Source organism: Phacochoerus africanus, chromosome 9 (assembly GCF_016906955.1).
Source record: "Phacochoerus africanus isolate WHEZ1 chromosome 9, ROS_Pafr_v1, whole genome shotgun sequence".
Classification (NCBI taxonomy): domain Eukaryota; kingdom Metazoa; phylum Chordata; class Mammalia; order Artiodactyla; family Suidae; genus Phacochoerus; species Phacochoerus africanus.
In genome coordinates this window covers 39,095,225-39,111,707 of record NC_062552.1, presented here as the reverse complement: position 1 = coordinate 39,111,707, position 16,483 = coordinate 39,095,225, and the positions used below count along the sequence as shown (strand labels likewise).

Genomic DNA, 16,483 nt, shown 5'->3' with positions numbered 1-16,483 from the left:
ACAGTTCACAGCAATGCCAGACCCTTACCCCACTGAGCAAAGCCAGGGATCAAAACTGAATCCTCATGGATACTAGTCAGGTTTGTTTCTGCTGAGCCATGATGGAACTCCGAATTTCTTTTTTTAATTAAAAAAAAAAAAAAAGATCAGTCAAGAATGAAAACTCTAGGAATTCCATTTGGCCTAGCAGTTAAGGATTTGGCATTGTTACCTCTGTGGCTTGGGTTCAACACCTGGTCTGGGAAATGAAATCCACATATATCAGGAAGCTGCAGCAAAAAATAAAAAGAATTGTGCATGTATAGAGATTCTCAGCCTAGGCTAATAAGGTGTTTTGAGGGTTAGATGATGGGATGAACCAGGCAGAAAAGCCAATCAACACCTGCCGTCCAATCGACATTGTAATGGTAATAACAGTTAGGTGGACACCACCTTAGGACTTGAAGAGTCATCCTTTAGGAAGTGGGGCAAAGAAACTTAAAATCGAGGAGGTTTTTGACTTGGGAGTTTTTTTGTTTTGTTTTTTTGGCAGAGAAATATCAAGGCAAAAGTGGATTATCTCCCAAGTGGTGATACACAATTTAACGTTTTAAAATGTACAAATTAACAGACCTTAGGTTTCAAATTCCATTATTTTCCAAAGCTTTTAAAATATTCCTACTGCCATGATGCAATCCAAGATCCCAATAAATATACACTGAATGAAGCAGCCTGAAAAGCTAGAATTAATACTCACGTGGAAGTAGGTGAGCTGGTAAGTGGGAACAGGCTAAATATCTACTTCATGGGTTTAATGGCATCACATTAGGTTATCACTTGTTCAGAATGAATTTCAGAATTGCTACTGATTTGCAAGCCTTACAGGAAACCAATTTTGTGACTTTAAAGCCACCCCTAGCAAGAGGAGAAGTCTTAAATGTTATGATCTGACACAATTTACACACTCAAATACTTTAAAGAATTGTGCATTCCCAAGGACTTTCTGAAAACTACTCATTTTACAGATGAAGAAAACAATGACCTTGATGATAAGGTGACATGAATTCCACACTCTACCAAGTGGTTTGCCTGGACGAGTCCATTTCTCTTAACCACCGTATGAGGTAGAGCTACCATTCTCCTGGAGTCACAGATATGGAAAATGAGCCTTACAGAGACTGAGTGATACACTCAAGGTCAGACAGCTGTAAGTGGCAGAGCAAAGATTCAAACTTGGGCAGCTGGACTCTGGACCACCATCCGTGGTAGAACAAAGCAGTTGAAAAGATTAGAGCAACAGGGGCTTAAACTCAGTAATCCAGATAGTTTCCAGGCAGGACTCCTTTGCCCCCCAGGCCAGGTTTCTTGTTTAGATGTTCCTGGAGCTTAAGAACACACACCCTGGAGCCTGGGAGCCGGGGCTGGAGTCCTGGCTCTGTGAATCCTGGCTGAGTAATCCTGGGTAAGTACCAGCCTTTAGTTTCTTCATCTTTAAAATATAGATACTAATAGCAGTACTTCATGGAATTACTGAAAGGGTTAAAGAGGTTGGTAGATGTTAAGCTCTTACTGCCAAGCATACTGAGTGTCAGCTACTATTATCTTTTTCCTTGTGTAAGATGAAAATGATTAGAAAGTAACTACAATTCATAACAATTACTTTAAAGCTGCCATAATAAGGTTCAAAAGACTCTAATATAACTCTCTCAGGTTATAATGTTTCTGAGCCCTTTTTTTTTTTTTTGGCTGCACCCATGGCATGCAGAAATTCCCAGGCCAGGGATCAAACTCGTGCCACAGGAGTGACAACACTGAATCCTTAGCTTCTAGGTCACCAGGGAACTCCTGAGTCATTTTAGAAAGGAAGCTGAAAACTTAGGAAATGGTAAAGCAAAAAAAAAAAAAAAATTTCTTCTAGCTGCATCTACGGCATGTGGAAGTTCCTGGGCCAGAGATCGAACCCGAGCTACAGCAGTGACCCAAGTCACCGCATTCACAATGCTGGATCCTTAACCTGCTGTGCCACAAGGGAACTCCATAAAAATCTCAATTAAGTTAAAGGAGAAGATACGAACATAAGTTAATAGATTTTCCTCCTGTGTCAATTACAAAAGACATGGTAAGGATTCCTATTATGATACGAAGGCAATTAAAGCTTCAATTCATCAGACAAATGCAACCCAATGAGACAGAAACATCTGATCATTGCATTCAGTTTCCAATACTCACACTAGAGTTGGCGAAAATTGAATTTGAATTGGCTGCAGAATATCCAGCATTAGTCAAGTCCTCATTGCTCTGCAAAGGCACAAGTCAAAAAAAGGGATCATTACAACTGTAAAGAAGAAACAAAATGTATACCTATGATGTCTGAGTATTACTTACCGACTTATTACTAGGTCCATGTAGAAAATAGTTCAATGCTTGCGGGTCTCTAGAAAACAACAACCAAAATGGAAACAACAAATAAATACATTACTTATATTTAGGGTTCATTGTTACTAGTGTAAAAAGAAAATGACATGTCAGTTTGAATAAAATCCTCTTCCTGTTTTAAAACCATCAGTAGTTTTTGTTTGTTTGTTTTGTTCCATTTTGAGGTTGTTCCACCTCCCATCATCACTCAGTTCACAATGCCTCCGAGGATTTCTTCAAAAATAAATTAAATAAATGATTACCTAATTATGACCCTATGTTAATCCATGTCACTTTGTCTCCCTACTATACCTATGAGAATTATTTAATTTTTATTTAAAAAATGCACTTGGTTTTAGTATGCTTATTAGGTTGTTTTGGGACAGCAAAGGTCACACATGTGATTTACCAGGATTTTGCAATGAGCATCTTACCCAATAAGATCAAGGAGACACGAGTCATCATCATCGTCCATGACAACTGTAAAGAAAGGGAATAAGAAAGCACCGTTTCAGCAAAGCAGATGAAAGCCAGTAGCATCCATGCCACACAAAAATATACCTTATACTTTCCTAGATAAATAACTGTAATTCATGTGAGTTTTCCCTCTAATTGCCTATTATGAATGGGATTTTTAAATTTCTGTGGTCATTCAAGAGATCAAGTATTCAATTTAAATTGTTTTTATTGAACGCACATCCTTAACTTAGAAGTCAAAAAGGAATCTAGACAAATCAGAGAGTTGGCAGCAACCCCCTCACACGCAGATTCCCCAAAGGGCCAGTAAACCATGAGCCATAACTTCCTCAACATGTAGAGTGAACAAAAGGAGAAATCATGTTTTTATTTTAGAAAAAAATCTCATGCATACAAAAGTCTTTGAATTTTGTGACTGGGTATTTCCCAACCTGGTGAGCAATCTGGATTTCTAGCCATATTTTGGCTGTCTTTAGGAAAACAGCAGAGTCGGTTCTCACTACTTTTTGAGACAGAAGAGGCACCACAGCCCCAGGCAGTTCTGCGGAGGCTTTGCCCTAAGGTCCCAAGTTCCTCCCTGAGCAGCAGCAGTGCCAACGGTACAATTCCAAACAATCTACATCCCAACACTAGAATCTTTAAAGTAGAAGATCTCAACCAAAAATTCACCCCAGCTCTAAGCCCAGAGCTCCCTCTCTTCCCAGCCATCGACAGCATCCAGCTCAGCCGGCGCAATCGCTGTGCTCTGGCTGAAACAATAACTGCACAAATTCCAAGTGCAGTTCTCCCCTCTTTCTTTCTCCTCCCTCCCCCGAGATCCGGGAAACTTACACTAGTGATCCGACACCTGGCAACACTGCTTCGCACCCATTTCGAGCCATGCGTGGAATAATTTACATCACGGAATGCCAAGGCCAAGAGTTCTGGAGCCGTTGGAAAGGGCAGTTGTGAACGGCAGTTGGACGGAGGAATGAAATCCTGAAGAGATGCCCAGAAGAGGGACACGCCCGAAGAAGGCAGAGGCAGGGTTTCGACTGAGTGTTTTTTCTTGGTTAAAACTGCCATCTCCTCTCCAGTTCCCCTCAACTTTCCACCCTATCAGTCACACAGCCAAACACATATAAAATGTATCCTGCCACGTGGAAGGAAACTTGCTTTCCTCGGAAGGGTCTGGAAGGGGTAAGTAGCCACCCCCCAGATTGGGACCTTCCAGCTGATGGGTGAATTGGTTCAGCAGCCGAATGATCTGGGTGATGATGGTCCATGTGAGTAGAATGTCAGTGGAGAAGAGATGTTGGGTGAGACAGGAGGAAGTCAGGGGAAAGCTTATCAAAAGGTAACATCGGAGTTCCTGTCATGGCGCAGGGGAAACGAATCCAACTGGGAACCTGAGGTTGCAGGTTCGATTCCTGGCCTCACTCAGTGGGTTAAGGATCCGGCATTGCTGTGAGCTGTGGTGCAGGTTGAAGATACAGCTCGAATCTGGTGTTGCTGTGGCTCTGGCATAGGCCGGTGGCTGCGGCTCTGATTAGACCCCTAGCCTGGGAACCTCCACATGCCATGGGTGCGGCCCTAAAAAAAGGACAAAAGACAAAAAAAAAAAAAAAAGCAACCCGGTAACATTCCCTGTGAAGACTGTGAAAGGGGCAGGTGGCAAGTGAAATTTGTGTCTAGGTCTCAGAGGCCACATTCGTCAGGGTCAAGCTAGCACAACACATTTTTTTCTCTTTTTTTTTTTGCAGGGGGCAGCACCCACGGCATATGGAGGTTTCCTGGCTAGGGGTAGAAACCAAGCTGCAGCTGCCTGCCTACGCCACAGCCACAGCAACCTGGGATCCAAGCCACATCTGCAACCTACACCACAGCTCATGGCAACACCAGATCCTTAACCCACTGAGTGAGCCAGGGCTCGAACCTGCATCCTCATGGACACTAGTCGGGTTTGTACCACTGAGCCACGACAACGGGAACTCCCCTAACCCAACTTTTGAGGAGTAAAAATGGGACAGGAAAGGAAAACAGGAAAACTTTCATTAAACAAATATGTAGAAAGCTGTGTGGAGGTTCCCTTGAAGCCGGATACTTAATACGGAGCCAAGCGTCAGCGGCTGCTCATTACGGTGCCGTGGGCTCATCTCCCAGGCATCGCAGTCACATGAACTAAGTTAGCCAATTAGGACCTATAATTAGGCCTATAACGTGGATATAATTTCTTTACTTCAACATGACCATTTAAATTGAGCTCCACTGTATCCTTTGCCAATTTATTAAGGGTCTAACAGTCTTCGGAACAAACTAATAAAAACGTACACAAAAAAGCTTACACCAAAGAAAAACCCTTTCATGACTCTCCCAGCTTCCCTCACGCTTTACACCTGTCCCTAGCTGCTCCACTGGAGGAGGTGCCCGAGGTCTAACACACACACACACACACACACACACACACACACACACACACACACACACGAAGGTAGCACCAGTCCCTCCTCCAAGGTGTCACTGCTACCGGGACTTTCAAGCACAGAGGACACTTGCTACCCCAAGTTCAAAGTGACAAGCTACTCCTTAAGCAGCCCAAATAAAGGAACAATTTTATAATATCAGATGACATTAAAAGCCTTTGTGCCTACCCCTCCCCCCACCAAACCCAGCGGGCTGCTCAAAGCCCTGGCCTGACAGAAGGCTCCTGGGGGACATCCGGCCCTACTGGGTGGCACCAGACCTACCAGACAGGCCTCCTCCTCCAGCCCCCACCCCACTCCAGGTAGAACTCTAGGAGCCTTTATGGTCAGGGGTACCCTGAGAATCCTACTGTTTAAGGGGCCCCACTCTTTCCTGAGTGAAGAGTTTCAACTTAGAAGAAAGGACTCTTCCCCCTACATGCCCAGCTCCACAGAGGGCCAGTCGTGGCACAGCCCAACCAGCATTCCTTTCCCCAGGAGGACGTTCGCCCACCGAAGTAACACGACCAAAGGGAAGTTGTGGAAACTGACTATGATTCCAAAGTGGGACAATAACCTGCGGATCAGAAACTAAAGACTCCAAAGTGAAGAGCTTCGTTTTCCTTGGAAAGATTTTCCCATTCTTTTTTTTTTTTTTGTCTTTTTGTTGTTGTTGCTATTTCTTGGGCCGCTCCCGCGGCATATGGAGGTTCCCAGGCTAGGGGTCCAATCGGAGCTGTAGCCACCGGCCTACGCCAGAGCCACAGCAACGCGGGATCCGAGCCGTGTCTGCAACCTACACCACAGCTCACGGCAACGCCGGATCGTTAACCCACTGAGCAAGGGCAGGGACCGAACCCGCAACCTCATGGTTCCTAGTCGGATTCGTTAACCACTGCGCCACGACGGGAACTCCTCCCATTACTTCTGAACTCTCGTTGAGGCTCTTTTCTTATGAAAGTAACAAACCTGGAATCACTAGCTGGGTCTCTGGTCACAGGTGAAACTTCTAAGGCTGTGTGTCAGCTGAGCCCTCTAAGGAAAAATCCCTAGATCAGTGGCTGAAAACGACGTCTTGGCCCAACACACTCGAGCAAGGCACACACCCTCAGTAATAGCAGTTTCCGGCAGTCGGATCTGTCGGGGGTGGGGGGAAGGGGACCGCCACTCTCACAGCATCCTGAGAGGCACCTCAGAGAGCAGAAATCCCTGGTCCAGACACCTGACTACCACTCCTAAAAAGTTAAAGCTACTATTTAAGATTGTTCTTACTGTTCTTAATCAAGAGGACACTGTAAAAGTGACATTTCAAATCAGTGGGGGAAAGGTGTCAGCCACCTAGAGAAAAGAAGACGGGTCCATACCTCACGACTTATACAAAAATAAATTCCAGATGGACATGAGTTAAATGGGGGGGGAGGCTTAAAGTACAGGAAAGTCTAAGTATGTCACAAGATGTAGAAATCATAAAAGATTGCCAAATTTGATGGCCAAAAAATTTTTAAATTCTCCATGATAAAAGAAAAAAAATGAACAAACTCAAAGACTTAAAAAAAAATACCAAAAACTTTACGTGGGGAAAATACTTTCAATTCATATCACAAATTGCTTTTCTCCCTAATATATAGAGCTCCTATTTTTAAAAAAGCTATTCAAAAATCAAAGAATATGAATAATCAGTCCACAAAAAAGACAAGTAGACCCTAAACATATAATCACCCTCAGAGTTCCCTTGTGGCACAGTGGGTTAAGGACCTGGTATTGTCACTGCTGTGGCTTGGGTCACTGCTGTGGCTCAGCTTCAATTCCTGGCCCAGAAATTTCTGCATGACACAAATGCAGCCAAAAAAAAAAAAAAATCACCCTCACTTCAAGTAAGAGAAATACATATTAAGATTACAATGGGATACTATTATTTGTCAGATGGGCAAGATAGTTTGGTTAAGGATGATGGTGGTCAGGAAGTGGGGAAATAGGAAATTTTATACCTTGGTAGTGAGAGAGCAAACTTACATAACCTTTAAAGAGGGCAATTTAGCAAGTTCTTTCAAAATTTTAAGTGCCCAAATCATTTCATCTAGCAAATATTTCCAGTACTTGTCCTGCAGAATATGCTTGCACATGTGTGAAATGAATGTGTGTAATATCCAGGGCAGCATGACTGGTTTTACAAAAGACAGTAAAAACCTAGAGGTCATGGGTATGGGGTTTCTTCTTAAGGTGACGGAAATGTTGTGGGATTAAACTACTGAGTTGCGCACTTTTAAAAAGATGAATTTTATGGTATTTAAATTATATTTAAAATATTTTTAAAAAAATCCCTCTGTGTCCATAACACAAAAGGTGCCCACCTTTCTTGTTCCTTTGACAATATATCTTTCCAAGTCAGTTTATATAAACCTGCCTCATTTTTCATAGCTGTGTGATATTCCACTGTGTAGGTGTATTATAATTGATTTATACTTTCAAGTATTGGGGAGGAGTATATAGAAGTGTTTGTAAATATTCAGACTCTGAGATGAGGCACAAATAACCAATAACACCAGCTGCTTCTAGGAGAGAAATTGGGTGGTTGGAAACACAGAGGAAGGTATATTCTTATACTTTTCTACCTCTTAAATGTTGTGCTACATGCATGTAAGGCCTTCTTTTTTTTTTTTTTGGCTGCTCTCATGGCATGTGGAAGTTCCCAGGCCAGAGATTGAGCCTGTACCACAGTAGCGATCTGAGCAGCTGTGGTGACAACGCTAGATCCTTAATCCGCTGGACCGCAAGAGAACTTCAAGGTCTATTTTTAAAAATAAATACAAAAAATAAAACAAAGAGGATGGGGAAGACCCGTGAAACACAAAAAAGTCAAGCCAGGCTCACTCTAAGCATACCCAAGATCAAATACTTGGGAAATTTTAAAGCAGCCTAGTGGCCTCAAGAATAATCTACATTAGCTATCCTAGAAGAGATATTTTACAGATAGTTTGATTTGCATTATGATCACAAATTTTAAAGACCCCTCCCCACCAAGCCAGAGATAAAAAGGAAGATGACAGGCTATTTAATTTTTTTCTCTCTGGGGTGGGGGGTGGGGGGATTGGTGGGTTGGTGGTAGAAAACAGAGCTCTCATATCAAGAAAGGTATTTGCTTCAAGAACAGCTATTTCAGGAAAGCTGGCTAAACCAATCAATTCTACTGATTTATATCTTAAACTAGCAGCAGTAGAAAACTATTAAGTCATAACACAGGATTTCAAAAACTTTACAAAATGAAATGTGGTACATGACTAACTTAACAAATATTTCTTTTTTTTGTTTTGTTTGGGTTTTTTGTTTGCTTTTTTTTTTTTTTTTTAGGGCTGCACCCGAGGCATATGGAAATTCCCAGGCTAGGGGTTGAATCAGAGCTACAGCTGCCGGTCTACACTACAGCCACAGCCATAGCCACAGCAACGTGGGTGGGATCTGAGCCGTCTGCGACCTACACCACAGCTCGCGGCAACCCTGGATCCCTAACCCACTGTGCGGGGCCAGGGATGGAACCTGTGTCTTCACAGATACTGGTCAGATTCGTTTCCACTGCACCACAACGGGAACTCCATTTAACAGCTATTTCTTTTCTCTCCCTTATATGCCTCTCAGTTCTTTTTCTTCTTCCAAAAACATTAACTAGTGAAAATGGTGACTAATGAGCTAAAACTTTAAAACTCTCACCAAGAGTCACTAAAATAATCTTTCCTCCCAACATACGAAAAATTACCGACATCTGCTTTACCTAACACCAATTTGATATAGCATCAGTGTGTGCTGTATCATCTATAAATTTACCTCTAAAAGGTGCTGAGGCTAGAGGGATCATGGGGAAATGTCCTTTAAGCCGTCATGAACTATGGAATGGTTGGTTGCAGTGTTCTCATGTGACCTCTGTCTGAGCTACAGAGGGTATAATGCCCTGCAGTCACTTTTATTTTTACTCACATGTTTACTAGTTCCAGTGCTATTCATGCCTTTGAGTAAATCCAGATTTTCATCTGGTATCATGTTTCTCCTCCTAAAGATTTTTGTAGTGCAGATCTGATGATGAACTCTTTGAGCCTTCATGTCTTTAAAAAGTGTTTATTTTGCTTTCATTTTTGAAATGTATTTCACTGGACACGTTCTAAATCGAGGTGTTTTTTCTTTTTTCTTTTTTTTCCCCTTTCTTTTGGTTCTTTAAAGATATTGCTACACTGTTTCTTTTATTTTGCTTTTTATGGAGGTTCCCAGGCCAGGGATCCAACCTGCATCCTCATGGATCCCAGTCAGGTTCCTTAACCACTGAGCCACAAAGGGAACTCTGCTACAGTGTCTCTTGCTTGTATTATTTCCAAACAGAATTCTTCTTTATTTTTATCCTTTTGTACATAATAGCCACCACCCCACCCCCACCAGCTCTGGATGCTTTAAAGATTTCTCTTTATCACTGGTTTTAAGCAATTTGATTATGAGAGAGCTTGGCATCGTTTTCTTCACGCTTCTTGTGCTTGGGGTTCATTAAACCTCTAGGATTTGTAGGTTTATAGTTTTCCCCCAATTAGAACAATTTCAGTCATTACTTCATGTACTTTGTGTCCCTATCTCTCCTACAGAGACTCCAATTGTCTATGACTGTGCTGCTTGAAGTGGTTCCACAGCTACTAGTGCTTTTTATTTATTTATTTATTTATTTATTTATTTTTGTCTCTTGACTTTTCAGGGCCGCACCCGTGGCATATGGAGGTTCCCAGGCTAGGGGTCTAACTGGAGCTATAGCTGCTGGCCTACGACAGAGCCACAGCAACCCCAGATCCGAGCCATCTTTGACCTACCACAGCTCACAGCTTCACAGGATCATGGCCAGGGATAGAACCCGCAACCTCATAGTTCCTAGTTCAGATTCGTTTCTGGTGTGCCACAACGGGAATTCCTAAAAAAATTTTTTAAGTGTTTTATTATCTCTTTGGCTTTCATTTAGGACAGTTCCTATTGCTATGTCTTCACGCAAACTAATCTTTCCCTCTGCAGTGTCTAATCTGTTTGTTTTAATCCCATCCAATTTATTTTTATTTTCAAACATTGTAATTTTCATCTCTATAAGATGGGTCTTTTTCATATATTCCATGTCTTTATTATCTATTTTTTGGTTGCACCTGCAGCATGTGGAAGTTCCCAGGCCAGGGACTGAACCCATGCCACAGCAGTAACCAGAGCTATAGCAATGACAGTGTCAGGTTCTTAATCCACTGAGCCACCAAGGAACTCCTTCCATGTCTTTATTATGTTTAATCTTTTTTCTACCTTCTCGAAAGTATGCAGAATAGAGATAACTTTTTAATGTCCTTCTCTACTAATTCTATCATTTATATCATTTCTGGGTCTGTCTGTATTGATTGATTTTTTTTTTTCCTTCTCATAATGGGTGGTATTCTCCTTTGCATGCTTGGTAATTTTTTACTGGATTTCAGACATTGCTAATATTACATTATTGAGCACTAGGTATTTTTGAATTCCTATAGATATTTTTGAACTTTTTCTAGGACACAAGTTACCTGTAAATGGTTTGATTTCCTGGAGGTTTGCTTTTTTTTTTTTTTTTTTTTTCCTTTTTTGGCCACCACGAAGCATACAGAATTCTGGCCAGGGATCAGATCCGAGCCATAGTTTTAACCTAGGCTGCGATACAGTAATGCCGGATCCTTAACCCACTGAGTAAGACCAGAGATCAAACCCACATACTCATGGATACTAGTCTAGTTCTTAACCTGCTGAGTCACCATGGAACTCCTTTCTTTCTTTCTTTTTTTTTTTTTTTTTTTCCCCCGCTTTTTAGGACTGCACCTGCAGCATATGGGGGTTCCCAGGCTAGGGGTCGAATTGGAGATGTAGCTGCTGGCCTACCCCACAGCCACACCAGATCTAAGCTGCGTGTGTGACCTACACCACAGCTCACAGCAATGCTGGATCCTTAACCCACTGAGCAAGGGCAGGGATCAAAACTGTGCCCTCATGGATGCCAGTCAGATTTGTTAACTGCTGAGCCACGACAGGAACTCCTATTTTATCTAATTTTTTAACCATTTTATGCAGGAAGGTAAATCCAGTCCCTGTTATTCCATCTTGGCCCCATACACATTTTTAAAGTTTCGGAAGATTCACTTTAGGGGGTAAGAACAACTTATATATGAGTTCACTGGAATGGAATGAATTTTATGATCAGAGCATCCTGAAAGAAGAAAGGAGGAGAGGAAGACAGTAAATTGTAGTTTTAGCCCATGCCACCATCTGTTTTCTACCCAGAAGAATAGCTTAGGGAATGGGGAAAGGTGCTTCTTTAATTACTACTATAATAAAGTTGTTTAGTGGGTTAAAAGAATTAATTAAGAATTTAACCAACATTTAGCACCCACTATGTGCCTGTTCCTGTGTTAAGGACTGGGAATATCAAATGAATATGACATAAAATGCAATAAGAAATGTAAATACCCTTAACATGTTTGTAGGATTGTAAAAGCAAGGCCAAAAAGTAAATTATTATTAATAATTATTATTATTTTGTCTCTTTAGGGCTGCACCCACAGCATATGGAAGTTCCCAGGCTAGGGGTCAAATTGGAGCTGCAGCTGTCGGCCTACGCCACGGCCACAGCAACGCCAGGTCCGAGCCGCGTCTTCAACCTACACCACAGCTCATGGCAACATCAGGTCCTTAACCCACAGAGCAGAGTCAGGGATCAAACCTGCATCCTCATGGGTACCAGTTAGGCTGGTTACCGCTGAGCCATGATAGGAACTCCCAAAAAGTAAATTTGTGTTTAAGTAAAAGCAATATCCTTTTTTTTTTTACATTTTACTTAAGTTTTAGTATTCTTTATTTTCTTCATTATTTTTATTGACCAGAGAATATGACATGGTTGAAGACAGAGTTTAAATGAATATCAGCAAAGAGTATAAATGAAAATTTTAGGGGGAGGGGTTGGTGGGAGGGTTAGCACACAATATTCTGATAAATGTCATGATCAAAAAGTTACACCATAAAATAGCTACTTATCCAGGGCAAGTAAAACTGTTTATGTCACCGAGGATCAAGAGTTCTTGGAGTTCCCACTGTGGCTCAGTGGGTTAAGAATCTGACTGCAGTGGCTTGGGTCACTGTAGAGCAATGGATTCAATCCCAGGCCCGGCAGCAGTGAGTTAAAGGGTCTGATGTGGCCACAGCTGTGACTCAGATTCAATCCCTGGCCCAGAAACTGTCATATGCTGCAGGTGCAGCCATTAAAAAAAAAAAAAAAAAAGGTATTTTCTCATCTTATTCCTTTTGCTATATTGTCATTGTTATGGGTGTTGAGTTTTGTAACTTCGGTTCTGTGTCAAACTTCCTGGCACGGTTCCCAATTTTAAGGCCCTCTCTTTTGGAAAAAAGATGCAACGATCCATCACAATGCAATGTGACAAGTGCTAGCATTTTTGATGGGGTTCCCAAGCTTCTTCAGGTGAAGTCACTAGGCACTTTTTGTGAAATAATATGACATTCTATCAGATGAAAACATGACTACATTTTCACAATTATACCCACTTTTAATAAAAAGATGCTGTCAAACTCAACATGATGGGTTCTGAGTTTTTCTGTTGTTATTCAACCAAGAACTTCATTTTGTCACAAGCTAGAGCCTACCAGCAGCAAGGAAGAAAGATGGAAAAAACTAAGAAATATTATTAGGAGAAAAACTGAGGAATCAAAAAAATTCCTCAAAGTCAGAGAGGATGGCCATTAATTAATGTAGGCAGTATCGGACCTTGGTTCAACTCGTGAAATACAGAATTTGAAGGCCTTAAAGCTGCTTTAGTCCCAACTTGGAATGAGCTAGGGTAGAAATAAGCGTAATAAATTGAGCAATCCAGCAGGCTAAAAAAAGCTCTATAACATGGGGGGAAAGAGTGACCAACTTCAGGGGGTCAAGGGGAAGCCTGGCAAGGCTTTACAGGGGCTGGGAACACAGGGTGGGAGTAGAGGGTGTGGGGGGGATTTGGAAGTCAAAGGCACTGAATTTGGAAGTCAAAGGGCTTGCTCTGGATACTGAATTCACTGACCAAGTGATCACTGACATGCTCCAATTTCTCAGGGCCCATTTTTTTCCACCCCCTAAATGAAGGTAATAGCCACATCAGTGGTTTTAAAACTTTGATCCCTGGAGACCTAGGATTCTCTGAGGGGTCCAGGAGCTGTCTTGGAGGCCTGAAGGTTAGTGGTGGAGACACTGTGATGCCCCACGTGTCGGCTTCAACTGAGTAACAGCAAAACTCTTATTCAACTGGGAGAAAACCATTTAACTTGTCTAACTCCTAGAACTCAGTGGTTTGATGTGTGCTGGAATGACCTTTAGCAGTGGTCAAACTGCCTGTGTATCTATCTAGTTACTTGTGATGGAGCATGACGGAGGATAATGTGAGAAAAAGAATGTATGTGTGTATATATATATATATATATATATGACTGGGTCATTTTGCTGTACATCAGAAATTGACAGAACATTATAAATCAATTCTAATAAAAATTTTTAACAGAAGATTTATACATAAAAAAAAATGGTCAAACTAAAAATGGAAACACAGGGGTCCACGGAAATCAAGACATTCCTAATTATTTTAACAAGAGAATAGTGATAAATCTTGTTTGATAAATACATCAAACTTCATTAAGATAAATTCCAACACAGTGATAATGATCTTAAGTTTACTGGCTACAGAACCATTAACCACACAGATCAGTGTTTCTCAAACAGGGATCTGAAGAAATAATTTTGGGTGGTCTGAATTCTCAAGTTTGAGAATCATCAGCCAGGAGAAATATACATGATGAAAATTTTCAGGGCTGATAAAAATTCTGCTTAACCAGTTTGCTAACGGCCTCTCCAGGTCTTGAGATCTAATGGGGATCTACTGACGGAAGACCCATGTATGTGTCATCTGACTGATGCAAAGATGGTCTTGAGGAAAACCTTTCCAGGCCTCTCTTCATCCTCCTTTAATCTCAACTGCCAATGTTGGGCCAGGCTGGGGAGAGGGGAGGGTCCCAGGACTGAAAAAGGAGAGCATCAAAGGAGACCACCGAGTTCTGAAAGCCTTTGATGAATCTAGATTCACATCTAAGGTGGTTCAAGAGCTAGAGATACCAAACTCAGAAAGTAACAACCCCACCCTGCAGCCTGGGAGGACGCTCTTAAGTGCCCACTCTTTCCCACTGCACAGCCAGGGGTGGGAAAGGGCGCTGGGTATTAAGTGATGGCTCAGGGACTGTGAACTGAAAGACTGACTTCAAATCTTGATGTCACCTCCTAGACATTCACAGTAATATAAGACAGTATGAAAGTGCTGCTCTCAACAGTAGAAACCTTGTCATAGTCATCTCCCTGTTCCCAGCAAATAGCACATAAACAGGTATAATAAATATAGGGTAAAGATCCAGAGCAGCTGTGTTGTATGCAAACACTGTACTCCCAAAGGCCTTGTGTAATTAAAAACTCACAGAATTCTAGCTTTATCCTGACAAAGAAATGGGTAATTTCCCAAAGTCCATCAGCATTGAAATGCTACAATTCTAGTGACTTATTAAATATATTCTGTTAAAAATTTTTAGATGTAGTAAGGAAATTTGGGTTATAGCTTTACCTTTCTTTTTTTTTTTTTTGCTTTTTAAGACCACACCCGTGGCATATGGAGGTTCCCAGGCTAGAGGTTGAATTGAAACTGTAGCCACCGGCCTACGCCACAGCCATGCCAACACCAGATCCGAGCCGCGTCTGTGACCTACACCACAGCTGAGGGCAACGCCAGATCCTTAACCGACTGAGTGAGGCCAGGGATTAAACCTGTAACCTCATGGTTCCTAGTCAGATTCATTTCCACTGAGCCACGACAGGAACTCCTGGGTTATATTTTTAAATAGAACTTGCAGAAGCAGTTTGGGTCTGGCATTGTTGTGGCTGTGACATAGGCCAGCAGCTGTGGCTCCAATTTGACCCCTACCCTGGGAACTTCTATATGCCACACCCACAGCCCTACAAAAATAAAATAAGAATTCGTATCTTTTAGAGATCCCATACTATAATAGATATGAATAAATTAATATGATGTCCGGGATTTGCTTCAAAATAATATGGAGTTAGTTATTACAAACATAGAAAAAAGAAAAACTTCAAGGAGTACCTGCTGTGGTGCAGCAGATTAAGGATCCGGCAATACTGCTGCTGTGGCTCAGGTTACAGCTGCGGCTCGGATTTGATGCCTGACGTGGGAACTTCCATGTGCTGAGGGCACAGCCAAAAAAACAACCAAAAAACCATGGAATCCTGTCTCCCCCTGCCCCCTCCAGAGCTGCTGATTCACCAGGAATCTGGGGTTACTAGAGGATTTTGCCCCCGAACCTCCGAGTTTAGCCATTCTCTTCCCCTCACGTTATTGCACACACGGGCACATTTCAGGCAAACTGGAGAACCTGTCCCCAACTGCAGGCAGGTGAGACCTGCAAACAAGGGCCTCTCAGCTCAGAGCCACAAATTGAAGCTGCCAACTCTCCAAACTCAAGGGAAGGGTGGTTTCTTGGTCGACTGACTGAAGGAAATGCTGCAGGCGAGATCTCATTTGAGGATGTCTCACTCTCAACCACCTTTGGCCTCAGTCCCTCTCCACCCCTTCCCCTCAATTTATTTCTCCCTTCTCCTCTTTACTATATTCGCTCCTATTTACATTAGAATGGCAGCTTCCCCAGGGGAGAGGTTTGTGTCTGTTCACCAATGAACCTCAGAATAGCACCTGACATGACAGGAGCTCCAGGAACCCTTTCCCCCCACTCAGCTTTATTGAGATGTAATTGACAAATAAGATCAGGTAAGTTTAAGGTATACCATCTGATGATTTGATATACATATATATTGTGAAATGATTACCACAAACACACCCATCACTCACCTATATAGTTACTTTTTTTATTTTTTTTTTAAGGTGTGGTAAGATCATTTAAAATCTACTCTCAACAAATTGCAGGTACACAATATTGGTAACAATAGTCACCATGCTACACATTAGACATCCAGAACTTATTCATCTTCTAACTCAAGGTTTGCTCTCTCAGACCACCGTCGCCCCCTACCCCCAACCCCTGGCAAC

General features: G+C 42.0%; 1 protein-coding gene across 3 annotated transcripts in view; it reads right to left on the bottom strand.

Annotated features, from left to right (window-relative positions):
* BICRAL (BICRA like chromatin remodeling complex associated protein) overlaps positions 1-16,483 on the bottom strand; it is a 79,919-nt gene that overhangs the window by 33,423 nt on the left and 30,013 nt on the right. For 2 of the 3 annotated variants that reach the window (XM_047797667.1, XM_047797668.1), the window contains exons 2-4: positions 2,829-2,874; positions 2,365-2,413; positions 2,209-2,277 (exon numbers count right to left, since the gene is read on the bottom strand). In XM_047797667.1, the coding sequence (XP_047653623.1) occupies positions 2,209-2,277; positions 2,365-2,413; positions 2,829-2,869 (159 nt within the window). In that variant the 5' untranslated portion in view covers positions 2,870-2,874. Of the gene's footprint in view, positions 1-2,208; positions 2,278-2,364; positions 2,414-2,828; positions 2,875-3,702; positions 4,297-16,483 lie in introns of those variants that run through there. The other variant, XM_047797666.1, reaches the window with a different exon arrangement.